At 42.9% G+C, this 14,919-nt stretch overlaps 1 protein-coding gene across 4 annotated transcripts in view; it reads right to left on the bottom strand.

The window, feature by feature from the left end:
- The window catches only part of LOC138970938 (protein aurora borealis-like), a 43,648-nt gene extending 36,733 nt beyond the window's left edge, over window positions 1-6,915 (bottom strand). The window contains exon 1 of one of the 4 annotated variants that reach the window (XM_070343521.1): window positions 6,789-6,915. In XM_070343521.1, the coding sequence (XP_070199622.1) occupies window positions 6,789-6,811 (23 nt within the window). In that variant the 5' untranslated portion in view covers window positions 6,812-6,915. Of the gene's footprint in view, window positions 1-759; window positions 789-873; window positions 1,078-1,893; window positions 2,470-6,788 lie in introns of those variants that run through there. The other 3 variants (XM_070343523.1, XM_070343525.1, XM_070343524.1) reach the window with 3 other exon arrangements.
- Between the last annotated feature and the right edge of the window lie 8,004 nt (window positions 6,916-14,919).

The raw sequence follows: 14,919 nt of genomic DNA, 5'->3' as shown, positions 1-14,919 counted from the left end.
TATTGAATATAACATGATAGGTGTTCAAACACTTACGACTGGTTAGGACGTTTTCCCGTTGACTTCGATTTGAAATTTCGTCCTCCATTGATGCAGGCATAGTCCAACTCGCCAAACTGCAATGCTTCGTTGAAATTCTTTCTGGGGGCTCGTTTGCGTTGCACCTGCAGGGTTCGCGACGACCGAACGTAGAGCTGGACGAACGCGTTCGTTTCAAAGTCCGAGATCACTTTCTTCAACCTGTCGAAGGACTCGAACGTACTTCCTACAGTCAAAACTGCTTCGCTGTGAAGTCCGCTATCCATGACTGAAGAAAACCGGCCTGCATACGGGTAGAAACGCACAAACACTATTGAACACACGTCTGTCCTCACTCGACCCACGCTTTAAAATGGCCGCCCAAACCGGATCAAACCGGAAGTACAGCGCGGCCCTGGCGGGGAAATGCTTAGTCACGTAATCAAAGCAAAGAAGGGAAAAGTTACGGGAGGCGTAAGTGTAGCCACTGCGAATATCATATTATGAATATAACCTATATAATAATGTCACACGCATTCCTTCTTTGCCACTACTAAAGCAAACGTGTGCAAGATTGTATGTTACACGCTTTGATGCCGAAATCAATTATTTTGATTATGCATTTATTTCTGAAAATTTTTACCTTTACATACATTCAGTCACTACCTTAAACACTTATGTTTTCAGTATTCATTTCAAGTGATCACGAACGTAGAAAAATGGGTATCAAAGCGTTGTTACATTTTGTTGTGCATTCTGAATAGTGTGCCAACAGGCCTTGGTCAGTCCACAGGCGGAAGGTATCGTCCACTGGACTACTACTATCACAGAAAGACTACAAGGTACGACGCTCACCTTCGAGTCCTCTGTGTTCTTGGAGTCGCTTCCTGGGGAAAAATAGTGTTCAAGACGGTTTGCCTCTTCCTACAGTCTGTGTAAGGTCAAATAAATACAGTTGAATGACTGTTTGAACTATTATGAGTCTTTAGTTTTCAGCTTTCGTTCGATGCAGGTTGTTTTTAACCATCATTTGGACGAATCTTCGTTTGCTAGCCGCTGTGCAACCGGAAGACAAATTTTTGTATCCGCACCGAATATGCATACCAGCGCTCATTGGTCTAAAACATATGTAAATATTGTGCAGCAACCCACGGGAAAATAATCATCGAATATCCTGTTATTAACCAATGAGCGCTGGTATGCATATTCGGTGCGGATAGAAACTTTGTCTTCCGGTTGCACAGCGGCTCGCAAACAAAAATTCGTCCAAATGATGGTTAAAAACAACCTGCATCGAACGAAAGCTGAAAACTAAAGGCTCATAATAGTTCAAACAATCATTCAACTGTATTTATTTGACCTTACACAGACTGTAGGAAGAGGCAAACCCTCTTGAACACTATTTTTTCCCCAGGAAGCGACTCCAAGAACACGGAGGTCTCGAAGGTGAGCGTCGTACCTTGTAGTCTTTCTGTGATAGTAGTAGTTCAGTGGACGATACCTTCCGCCTGTGGTCAGTCAATCACGTTTTATCTGTGTACTAAGTGTTTGACGGTAAAAGAATAACACCAACCCAGTTCTCCTGTATATAACTGAAAGCCACATTTTCTTCTTCATTCAATTTCTGTTTTCAAAAGCTTCGTCAACTTTCCACTTACACGACACGGTCCCTTTACCAAGCTTCAATGAAGAACCCTGAATACGAAAGGTCAAAACAAAACAATAGGTACTACTTTCACTATCGTCGTCTGCAACGAAAACCGAAAATGGTTAAACGTTTTGCTACGTACACAGAGGACGAAATTGCAAAGAAAAGATCGAACCTTACACCTGTGACTAGGAAAAGTTGCATAGACAGTTCCGTGCGGATCTTACCACGTATCAACGTACATCCGATGCTCAGAACCTACAGATGGGTGACGCTTTGGCGATTGAGGCTTCGTCTTCAGCTCTAACACGCACGCAGACAGTCAGGCAGGTCTAATCTGCACCCGCGGTGATGGAAGGTTTGGATTTAGAAACACTCGAATGTTACTTCGACAAGATAAACGAACCGAAAGACGAAAGTGTGCCCCAAATTCGGAAAATATTCTTTCAAAACTGCACTGTAAACAACATCAACATCACTGTGAGAAAAAGAACAATCCAAACACAACCAGTTCCCCTGTGGAACATTTCGGGTGGACTTTCCCACGACTTGACCTACAAAAATTATCCGTGTTCGTTCGCGCTTTGCATTCAATCTGTGTTAGTGCGCGCGTGTGTTTGTGTGTTTAGCTTTCGTTGGTTTGTGCTGTTTGGTTCAAAAAAAGTTAATTTTTTTCATTGAAAGATTCAGAAACGTTGGTTGATACTTTGTTAAATGCATTCAACCAGAAAAAGACACGAAACGAATTGGATCTATCTTTTGCGCGCATGCGTGTGTACGGTATGTGTGAAAAGGCAATTGTGTTGTCAGTCTGGTTTTGTGCCTGTTATTTCGTCCCCGAAAACTCATTTATATCTTTCTATGCCTATGCTGTGAGACATAATCGCCATTACGAGCTAGTCGTGTGACAGAGTTTTCTTGCACACTCGACTGCTGCTGTTTCACTCCGGCTAAAGCCGTCGTGAAACATCTACAGTCTCGTGTGCAAGACTAACTCTCTGTCACACGACTAGCTCGTAATAGCGGGTAATATAGCGCCCTTGATGCGTGTACAGCTCATATTCAATCCAGATTACCAGAGTCGCCTTGTGGCGAGATATGTGCGCGTTAAAAATTATTGTATTATTAAAGACATTCCAACAAATTGACAGTGTCCTTGTCTGGATGAATACATGTCACACTAGACTCCCACCTAACTATGCACGCACAGGTACAAAACATCACTCGTGCCGTCAACTTTGAGCTCCGCCGTTTTGGCTCGATACCCCATTACCTTTCTGAAGAAGCAGCTCTGACTCTAGTCTCTGCATTCATTCTTTCCAGACTGGACTATTGTAACGTATGGCTGCCCCCAGTACCTCCTAAACAGGTTACAGAAATTGCAGAACAATGCTGCACGGCTGGTCCTCAGAGTCCGCAAGTCCGAACACATTTCCCCTCATCTCCAAGCACTGCACTGGCTTCCAATAGAGTCACGCATCAAGTATAAAATCGCATGCCTATCCTATGGTGCACTCACAGACAGGACCCGCATACCTCACAGACTTGACTCAGACATACACACCGGGCAGGACACTCCGCTCCTCGGCAGACACCTCTATCCTTTCCACTCCGAGAGTCAACACTAAATCTTTTGGTGAGCGCTCTTTTTCCGTTTCTGCTCCTCTCGTCTGGAACTCTCTCCCTGTCACTCTTCGTAACTCTGCCTCCTTCCGCACAGGCTTGAAAACGCATCTTTTTTCACTTGCATACACATACCACCCCCCCCCCCCCCCCCCCCCCCCCCCCCCGGACTGCATCTCGCTGACTATCATAAGCTGCTGCTTGAACGATGCAGGCATGGGAATTGAAAATTGTAAAAAAGGCGGAAAATTTATAACTGAAGACGCGAAGCGTCAAGTCGACGGCGCGAAGCGCCTAGCCTTACTAGGGGGGTCCGGGGGCATGCCCCCCCGGAAAAAATTTTCTCCAAAGAACCCAGATGGTGCAATCTGGTGTCATCTGAGCTCCAAGTTTGCCATTAAATTCTGTTTTTAGAATCAGAGTTTTTAGAACAAAAATGTACCAAATTTTGCTTACATGTATTATATATGATTTAAATTTGTAAATAAATTTATCTGTTGAGACAAACAGGAAAATGTAACTTGTAACACAATCTGTGCAATCTGGTTTACTTTCAAACATAATAGTTCAATAACTGAGACGGGCGGTAGCAGTGCGTGAACAAAGTACGGAAAGTTTTCGCGGGCTTTTGCGCAAAGGCCAAAGTAACCGGTGCTTTTTTTGTGTGCCTCCCCCCTTTATTTTTTCGGCGGACACTTTTGCATTTTCGGCGGAACAAAAAAAAAATTCGGCGGAAATCCGCCATTCGACGGACAATTCCCATGCCTGACGATGTTTTCACGTGTGTCCATGTTGAATTTGTATGTATATATATATATATATATGCTTCTTCTCATTCCGTTGCCTTGTCATGTTTTTGAGTTTTGAGTATTGTTTGCATGGAGTTCGGTATTAATTTTGCTTGTATGGCTTTGCTTGTATGACTTTTGTCTTTACCCTGTTTGCTTGGTCTTGCGTGCTTGGAGTGTTAAGCTTTTGACGTTGGTTCAGAAGGCACATAGGAAGTCAACTTCATCTGTGTATTCGTCTCATTGGGCTGCTTGGGCTCAGTGGTGCCGTCTTAATGGGGTTAATCCTCTGTCACCGCGGACTATGGAGGTAGCAAACCATTTAGCGTGGCTTTCTTCCCAAGGTCGGACGGCGTCTACCCTCCGGGTACGTCGTTCGGCTATTTCTACTACTCTCAAGCAGCTGGGACGCTCCATTACCTTGGACGGGGTAATTGCGAGCGTGATTAAGGGTTCTGCTCTCAGTTCTGCTTCGCGGAGAACATCTGTTCCAGCCTGGGACTTGTTGCTTGTGCTGGAGTTTTTGAGTTCGCCGGTTTTTGAGCCTTTGAAGGAGGCGAGTCTGGCTAATCTAACTAAGAAGACTATTGTAAAGCGCATTGAGCATATATATGATTATGCGCTATAGCAAATGCCCATTATTATTATTATTATTATAGTTAATTGTGAGTGAAAATCATTGTTGGGGTGTATAAGAGTGTGTTGCCTGCCCAGTGGGGTCAGTTGTCCAACACAAATTTGGGTAACAATGGATTCGTGTAGCTATTGTTCTCACCCTGTGAAAGGTCGACAACATGCACTTCAGTGTGACACCTGTGATGTTTGGCAACATCGTGTTTGTAAGACCAGTAAGCGATAATTTTTCCTCTGCAGCTGTTTGAATATGTAGTGTGCGAGAATATGTAAAACAATTTTATATGGTATTTTATATAGAAAACAGATTCCATACAGCCAAATTATTAACAGAACAGTTGTTCTTTCTTTATTTAGTGTTTAACGTCGTTTTCAACCACGAAGGTTATATCGCGACGGGGAAAGGGGGGGGGGGGGGGGGGGGAGATGGGATAGAGCCACTTGTTAATTGTTTCTTGTTCACAAAAGCACTAAGGCCAAAAACAAAAATTGTCTGTTTAGGGTAACATGACCAAAAAAAGTAGGGTCGGTAGGTAGGTAGGGTTTTTTGTTTTGTTTTTGTTTTTGTTTTTGTTTGTGTGTAAATGCTATGTTGGCTGAACATTCACTTCTTATATTTGATGAATACATGTTTCAAAACTAACGTATAAATAAAACAGAGAGAAAGGGAGAGAAAGAGAGAGAGAGAAAGAGAGATTCTACAGTGTATGTTCAAATTCACTTATAATACCTCTTTTTTTTTTCTTTTTTTTTTGAAATCAAAAAAAGTTTTTGGGTCGGCGCCAAATCGATAGGGTCGGTCGGGTTACCCTAAACAGACAATTTTTTTTTGTTGGCCTAATCAATAATTTGCTCCAGGGGCTTGCAACGTAGTACAATATATGACCTTACTGGGAGAATGCAAGTTTCCAGTACAAAGGACTTAAAGGAAAGTTCTTTGCTTTATTTGGTGTTTAACGTCGTTTTCAACCACGAAGGTTATATCGCAGAATGACATTTATTTAACATAACATAAGCGACCTGAGAGGCTTTTCAGCCTTTTGCCTGCTATGTATTTCAACTAGTGACATCGTTTGTATTTGTGCGCTGCCTACGTCCTAGGACGATCTCAATTGTGTTAAATTTGTAGAACATAAATTGTCTCCAGTGCTTGTCCAGTAAGTTTTTGAATGTGTTTAGTGTTCCAGCTGTCACAATGTTGGGTTAAATTTTAAGTTTTTTTGTTTTATTTTAAAGTCATGACCTCTTGTGCTAGAACCCTCATGCAACAGGAGTAGTGAGTTAGTAGCGCGTATATCATAGACAATGTAAGGTTTCCAAACATTTTAAATGAAAGGCAAACATGTACAAAATACCACTCTTACTTGGAATCTGACACTGAACTGTAATTAAACCGTGAAACAAATGTTACGAGGGGGTTTTGCTGAAATGTGTTGAAGTTATAAATATTGAGAAGTGTCTGTGTGTAAATAAATATTCTATCAAAAGTGCATGTTCTATCTCTGTTTACTAATTCACTCACACTACACACACACAGCACTCAAGATAGGTACAAAGACGTAAACAAATTAACTCCCTTTGCCCTTGCACCTATATTCAAATCATACACAAAATACATATATGGCGATTCACACACAACAAACAGTCTGTTGATTTCACTGGGGAATAATAATAATGTTGAGTGGTTGAGTGGAGGAAATTCTGTTCCTCAATGAAATTGTCTCAATGTTTATCAACCATGATTTGTCAAGGCATGAGGCAAATACAGTTGGCCTCAGTGCTGGTTGAGAACAGTCATGATTGAGAAGCATTGAGAATGTGCAAAACTTTCAATACATCACCACCATTTACATGTACAAAATACCACTCTTACTTGGAATCTGACACACTGAACCCTAATTAAACCGTGAAATGAAATTTTTAAAAAGTGTGCACATCATGGCGAACACAGAAACATAACATGATCAAACTAAAGCAAAAAAAAACGTACATAACAATAAACTTTTCCCTACTACAAGACTAATGTACTTATTCCTTAACAGAAAATTAATAATGGAAACAAACTGAACAATATTTACCCAATGATGGCATTGTGCGACATGTATGTTGGCCGATACTGATGCAACAAGAGTGCCGTGGCTAAGTACTCCTTCTACCAGTACACGCCACAGGAGCTTGTATCAAATCGCCGGTCGATCATTATTTACAGTCCACTACTACGACATACTACTAGTACTATATACTAGTAGTATGTCGTAGTAGTGGACTGTAAATAATGATCGACCGGCGATTTGATACAAGCTCCTGTGATTGATACACACTGAAGAAGGTACGGTGTAGCCGATGGTACACAGACCGACAGACAGAGAGAGAGAGAAAGTTTTCGGGGGGCAGAGGCTAAGAGAGAGGGGGAGAGACTCAAACAGAGACTGAGAGAGAGAGAGAGAGAGAGAGAGAGAGAGAGAGAGAGAGAGACAGACTGAGAGAGAGAGAGACAGACTGAGAGAGAGTGTGTGTGTGCGTGTAAGTGCTTGTGTGCGTGCGCGGGCGAGCGTGTGTGCGAGTGTGGGGACCATGGACAAGAAAGTTCACTAACTCAGTTGTTAAACGTTGAAGGTCGAACCGAAATACATGAATTGTTTCCGCTTGAAGCTTCACTCTTGCTTTCACATCATATTCGGATTTTGACAGTAAGTGCATCATCTGAAGCCGTGTGCGTGAATACTTAAAATTACAAAACTATACGACAGCTTGCACTGACACCTCAACTTTCTGCCACAGATGTGACAGCCTCAGAGGATTTTTTGGGCGTATTGGAAATTTATTCACAGGCTGACTACTCGAAAAAATGTACAGCTCATCATCGACTGCCCAGTCAGCACGGAGTATTGAGGCAATGTTGTCTCAACATTGGTTTATTGTTGGATATCAAGCTCACTCTCACAAATGGTGTTTCTTCCATCGCCACACCGCGATCGGCAATCTCTTGCTGCGCCGCGGGCGCAGCTGTCACCGAGTGTTGCTCGATCGAGACAGTAAACGTTGGCTCACAGCGAATTGCGGGCTCGCGCAAGATTGAGATGTCAGACGACTTTCGACGCATGCGCCAATCAAGGAAATCGCCAATCTCTCGTGCAGTCGGTCCCTTCTGCGGGATGGGTTACACCTTGGAGTAGCGTGTTCGGCGGATGGGTCGGGCTGCACGTGAGAGGGGTCCTGTATCGTGTGGCAGTTGTGTGTGTAGGGCCTATTGAGTAAAATATTCCTACGCCTAGATATGTGATTGTTAGCTTTTGCATTCAGTGTAGTCAGTCAGCTTTTGTACACCGGCGCAGCAGCAGCAAAGTTTTTTGCCAGCAAAGCTGACTTGGACATTTTTACTCAGTTCTTTTTACTTCAAAAATTTTATACGCAGCAGTGCAAAATGACTGACAGAGACAGTTCCAAATTCAAGTTTGACAAGTGGGTAAAACAGCTCCCTTCTACGGTGGCAGAAATTTTGGTGGAGGCCGGTTTTGACACGCACATCGCACTGGTAAATGCCACGAGGGCCAGTGTGACTGAACTCAAACTAAAGCCGGGCCACCATGTTGCTACTTTGGCTCTGATACGTGAACTTCAGGGCGACGATGGGCCACTGTCAAGAGAGCAGGCAGCGGCGACATCACCGGCGACGACAGCGGCTACGGCAGCAACGTCCCTCGACGAGTTATTGCAGAGGTCAACGACCAGCACGGGCGCCGCGACGCCGCTGGACGGAGGCCGTGTAGACCTGGATCCTACAGTTTTTCTGAACACACAGCGTGTGTGTGATGGGGTCGGGGGTGTCTGTAGCTTTCCCATTCCTGAATTAAATTGAACCTTGAAAATCGACTCTTTCTACATACACGAAATTATATAAATTTAAGAAGGCTATTAAAATTATACTGCTCATTGATCTGAATACGCAGTTCTTAAAAATTGAGTGAGACTTGCGTGTGTGTGTGTGTGATCCAACATTGAAATCCAACATTGTTCCAACATTGAAATCCAACATTGTTCCAACATTGAAATCCAACATTGTTCCAATACTGAAATCCAACATTGATCCAACATTGAAATCCAACATTGAAATCCAACATTGCCTCAATATTGCAAAAATTTGCACTTCCAATGTTGATCCAATATTGACTTTCAATATTGAGCCACTGTGACCGGCAATGTTGCCTCAATATTGGGGCAATGTTGATGTGCTGACTGGGTGCTTGACACGTAAAGGATTGTTCCAAGTATTTTGTAAATTTGTTTGATGTTCGTTGAAGACAGTCTGGTTTTGGTGCCTTTTGTTTGGAACATTCCCAGGGAAAAATACCCAACCAATTAAATTCAGGCTAAAAGGACATTTCTGAGGACTAGTGAATTTGAAAAGTAACGACGACGGGCGCACTGGTGGGGTGGTAAGACATCGGCCTCGGAAGGTCGTGAGTTTCAAATCCCGGCCGCAGCCGCCTGGTGGGTTAAGGGTAGAGATTTTTCCGATCTCCCAGGTCAACTTGTGTGCAGACCTGCTAGTGCTTTATCCCTCTTCAGGCCAACACAAGACCAAGTGCGCACAGAAAAGATCCTGTAATCCATGTCAGAGTTCGGTGGGTTAGAGAAACATGAAAATACCCAGCATGCCTCCCCCGAAATCGGCGTATGCTGCCAGAATGACGGGGTAAAAATGGTCATACACGTAAAAATCCACTCATGCAAAAACATGAGTGAACATGGGAGTTTGAGCCCATTAACGAAGAAGAAAAGTAACAAGCTCACCAGGCTAGAGGACTTCCGCATCCCTGGCTTACATGATCTATCAAGAGAGGATCTCTAATCAAAGGGACTTCTTGCTTGAAGTTCTATTGCAAATGATGTTTGTTTGTTTGTTTATTTGTTGCTTAACGTCCAGCCGACTACGCAGAGCCATATCAGGACGAGGAAGGGGGGGATGAAGGGGGCCACTTGTCAAGCGATTCCTGTTTACAAATGCACTAACCCATTACTTGTGTCCCAGCAGGCTTTAGTAAAACTAAATTAATACCTACTGGAAGATTACCAGTTTCCAGTATGTTAAAATAGGCTTAACCTATCTACTGCTGGACTTACATCAGAACACTAACAGATTAAACTATACATGAATCGCGAGACAAGCGGCAAGAGAAAAGATTTTTGGAAAAAATACAGGTGAATGAGCAAGAAGGCAGAAAAAAGAAAAGAATTCATGAAGAAAAAGAGAGCATGACAGGAAAGAGGAACCAAAAATCTACCTAACAGCAAACTAGAAAGCTCCTGCGGTTCCAAAAACAGGAGGGGCCTTTAATTTCATAACCGCAGTGCCCCACTGCGGGATGCAAATGATGTGTGTCGCTCTTGCATAGTGACTTTCAAATAGTGATAGTGTATTACAGGTTTGCAGTTATGGGAATAACATCTCATTGCACACCACACAGAAACAATACATACACACTGTTGCACAGATCATTCACCGAATCAGTCATGGGTGTGTATTATTATTTTATTATTATACAATCCACAAAAGAACAACCTGGCACAATTCTGCAAGTTCACGCACAAGCCAAAGCAAATCAAAACAATCCCTACATCAGTCCCAACATTGACATGGCTTAATGTGAAGTGTTTGATGTGATGTGAATGTGATGTTCTGATCGTTTCACAAGGATGAACAAGACAAAAGCTTCAGATTCTAACCCCACACAGTAACGCCAGAAATCACACACACACGTGTAATAATGTATACACAGTCACGCATATATATATATATACACACATTTCCAAACACACACGCGTCGCACAGTTTTCCATAAAAAAAAGTCCACGGCCACCCTACAAACACCTTTTGCAACATGGAGTAGGAAAATATCACTGTTCTGTGTTCACCTCCTTCAGTCCTTGAGAAGTACATGTATGTAATTTTTTTTATTAAATCACTTGAAACCGCTGGAACAAAATGCAAGACCAAACACCCGTCCTCAATCTAAACGCCTTGCAGACTTTGTCTTCAGTGGAGAACTCTGCAGGACTTCTTCAAACTCACAGACGGTGACGACATGCATACTCCGGCAGCTACACTGCTTGTTTTTTTTCCATTCCCCAAAAGGGCTAGCTAGGCTTCTTGTCTGTCGTTCACTCGCCATCACGACGGCCCTGATTCTGACGCCTGAGACAGACAGAAAATGTATATGCTTAAGAATCCTCAGCAACAATACCATACACAACACCACCCCACCCATGCACAAATCGCAGTGAATATCAAACACAATTTTTACAAAAATTCCACCTCAACTTTTCTTTATCACACACACCTTGCTGTGTGGTCACTGGTCGATACTATTTGGAACTGACACATAGTTCTCCCCCCTGGTAGGACGACCATCCAATAGTTTTGACAGGACGTCTTCCGATTGATTTTTTGTGTGCAACCAGCACATTTGGACCTGATCATATAATATATTTTAAATAATCCAGGTCCAACTGACAGACATTTTTCTTTCTGAGTCTGGGAACAATTACACTCTGCAAACACTGTGACACACACACACACACACACATACAATGACACACACACACACACATGTATACACATTCAAAATCTACTGGGTGATGGCTTAAAGTTCAAAACAAAATTGGAGGCGCCGATGCATTATAGTTAGACGATGTCAGGTAACATTGTGAAGGCTTAAGCTGTGTTCACACCTATGGATCAAGCTTGCAATCTGGCTATCACTTGCCACCTGCTTGGCACTTTCCAGATGGCAAACATCCCGTTCTGAACAAACACTGTTGTTCACACTGCGCTCGCAAAACTTTCTCGCCTTCCTCACTGTCTCTCTCAGACAAGCAAAACTAGTGGAAAATGCCTGTAGATCAGGAATTATTGATAAATATATACATTATCTGTATTGGTACGGCCTATATGACAAAAGTACTGTGAATTGTAAAATGAATGCATTCACTTTGGTGGGGGAAAAAACGCCGTTTTTCTCTATCCTCGCCATCCCCACCCCACCCCCCTACTCCTCCCCACCCAATATCCACTTTTTCTTAAATATTATTGAGGAATTATCAGGGACATCGCTATATATGCATACCTGTCAAGTCTTACGGTTTTCGCGTAATTCTTACAGAATTTTGATTTTTTTCAAGTCTTACGGCGTAAGCCGAAGATCTTACGGTTTTTACAAAACAATTTGGTCAAATAAAAAAAGATCGCAAAGGTTCGTCCAAGAACAAAGTAACAGCTACAAAATCTCGCGGTAACTGATCCGGCGGAAGTACAAGGCAACGCGCATGTGCACACCGTCAGCGCGATCTGACCGAGTACTGTGCGACCACGCTTGACCACACGCGACCTCAAATTAAAGCTGTTACATGTACTATTGTTGTTCTCGGTATCTTCAAGGTATTTTCTCACATTGTACGAAGTTTTAAGCCATAGAAATGAAACTAAGGGAGTTGTGATGCATTTTCGAAGAGCTCGCGATCAAAAGCGAAAGGAGCCGGATTTCTGTCACATCCAATCATGTCGGACTTGTTTTTAGAACTTGCGCCACCTCAAACTAAAGCATTTACATGTCATATTTTTGTTGTTCTAGTATCTACACAGTATTTCCTCACGTTGTACGGTTGTACCAAGTGTGAAGCCATATAAATAAAAATAAGGGCGTTGTGATGCATTTTCGAAGAGCTAGAGAGCGAAAATTAGCACCGGATGTTTGTCACAACCGATCATCAATATCTACGGCTTGTGTGTGTCTGTCTGTGTGTTCACGATTCACGGCCAAAGTTCTCGATGGATGTGCTTCAAATTTGGTGGGCATATTCAGGTAGACCCCGGACACAATCGTGGAAAATTTTGAACACGTCCGTGCTCTCAGCGCGCAGCGCTGAACCGATTTTGGTTTTTCTGTACATCCATTCCCAGTAACTCTTCCTTATCTTCTCCAGCGTTTTGCGCGTTTATCTCCCTTCCTTCGTACGGTGCGCCGGCGTACACCCGGCAAAGCCGGGTCCCTGGCGAAGCCGGGTATTCGGCTCTACTTCTTCCCGGCGAAGCCGTACCCGGCGAAGCGGGTATTCATCTAGTAATCATATATACAAGGTTGTCGTCACCATAACTGAGACTGGTCTTTTTTGCACAGAATCAAATGACGACATTTATAACAAATGACGTCATTATCAAGATTGGTACATGACGTATTATTGTGCATAATTTCTTTGTGATCCATTGTGTTTTCGTAAAGATACAGTGTATTTAGTCATGTAAGCGAGAGACACTGGCCTAAAAAATGGCGGCAAAAAGCACATTTTCAGAGAAGGATTTTCGATCCTACATCAAAATAAGAACGGCACTTGGTAAAACGGCCGGTGACATACTTGAAGAGCTGAGAACTGTAAGCCCAGGCACAGCACCATCTCACGCGACAGTTTTTCGGTGGGCAAAGCATTTCTCAACAGGGAAAACGTCTGTGGAAGATGCAAGGGGAAAAGTGAAGAAACCACCTGTAACCGACAATAAAATGGTGTCCCATGTGCAACGGTTAGTTGATGAAGATCCCCGAGTGAGCAGTCATTTTATCGCCGAAACACTGGACATTTCGTCGTCGTCTGTCTTGAGAATTTTAAAACACAAACTTGGATACACAAAGGTGTGCGCGCGATGGGTACCACATTTCCTCACTGAAGAGAACAAGAGGTGTAGGGTTACGTTTGCCCAACGGCTACTCAAGATATACGACGGATGTGATCAAAAACGCTTGGATGAGATCGTGACTGGAGACGAAACTTGGGTGTACTTCTTTGAGCCAAAAAGAAAAGCTCAAAACAAAGCATGGATAAAAAAAAAAGGTGCCAATGCCCCTCGGATCGTGCGAAAAAGTCGCTCCGGCAAGAAGGTTTTATACACAATATTTTACAACACAAAGGGCGTCATTTTTCAAAAACCACGCGAAAAAGGCAGAAGCATCACTGGGGTGTACTACAAGGAAAAAGTTCTTGCTGGCATCGTTCGTTACTACAAGAGAGCCAGACCAACTACAGGATTGAAAGGGATCAAATTACTTCATGATAACGCACCTGCTCACAAATCCAAGGTGGTGAAAGAGTACCTGGAGGAAGAAAACTTTGAAACTTTGCCACATCCTCCCTACTCTCCTGATCTTGCACCCTGTGACTTTTTTTTGTTTCCTCATCTGAAAAGACAATTGGCTGGGCGTCGATTTGACAGTCGATCAACCCTCGGATCGGGTGTTTTCCAGTGTCTGAACCAGGTGCCAAAAAACGACTTCAAACGGTCATTTCTTGACTGGGTCCAACGACTTAAACTGTGTGTAGCCGCTAAGGGAGAATACTTCGAGGGTTTGAAATAAAAAACAACTGCATCATCTAAAGATTTACCGGTTTTTGAGACCAGTCTCAGTCTTGGTGACGACAACCTTGTACGACTTGTTTTTAGAATATGCGCGACCTCAAACTAAAGCATTTACATGTCATATTTTTGTTGATCTGGTATTTGTCCTTGATTGTTGAGACACACATGAGTTTCTGGCTTGTAACTTGTGTGTTTTACATGTTCTGTTTGGCTAAAATGTTCTCTTTTGCACATTGTGGTGGGGGTTTCCATTCATGATTGAATCACTGTGCTCAATGAATGAATGTTGTTAAAACACACTTGTCTTGTGCCTTTACTATCATGTGGTGTTTTTGTGCATTCTGGTAACATTTTTGTGAGGGGTGTAAATGTGTGACTGCCAGGTTGGACGTGTGCCGTCTTTGTACAATTTAGGTGATTCTCGGTACAATTTACATTTAAATATGCTTTGCATTTCAAAATTAAATAAAACAGTGCAGTTCAGTGTTGAAAAAAGTTTGTTTTTTGATTATGTGTGAAATAAGGCTGATTTCTTGTTGTGTGTGTATGTGTGCATGCATTTAGTTCTTGTGGTGATTAATCTAACGACTTCTGCAGTTTTTGTCTTATGCTTTTTGGTGCAAACTTATGGTTTTGTGAGCAAAATCTTATGGTGAGAGTCCACAAGAGCTTGTATATATATGGCATACTCAAAAAGTTAGGGGAGAGTAAACTCCAGATTTAGCCAGACACCGCAGCCGTCCGGCAAGCGAAGACACGCTCCCACGGTTGAGATAAACAAAGCTGACGGATAACACGCGCCA

This window comes from Littorina saxatilis, linkage group LG7 (assembly GCF_037325665.1).
Source record: "Littorina saxatilis isolate snail1 linkage group LG7, US_GU_Lsax_2.0, whole genome shotgun sequence".
NCBI classification, from domain to species: Eukaryota; Metazoa; Mollusca; class Gastropoda; order Littorinimorpha; family Littorinidae; genus Littorina; species Littorina saxatilis.
The sequence above is the reverse complement of the archived record's forward strand: the minus strand, read 5'-3'. Positions and strand labels throughout refer to the sequence as shown.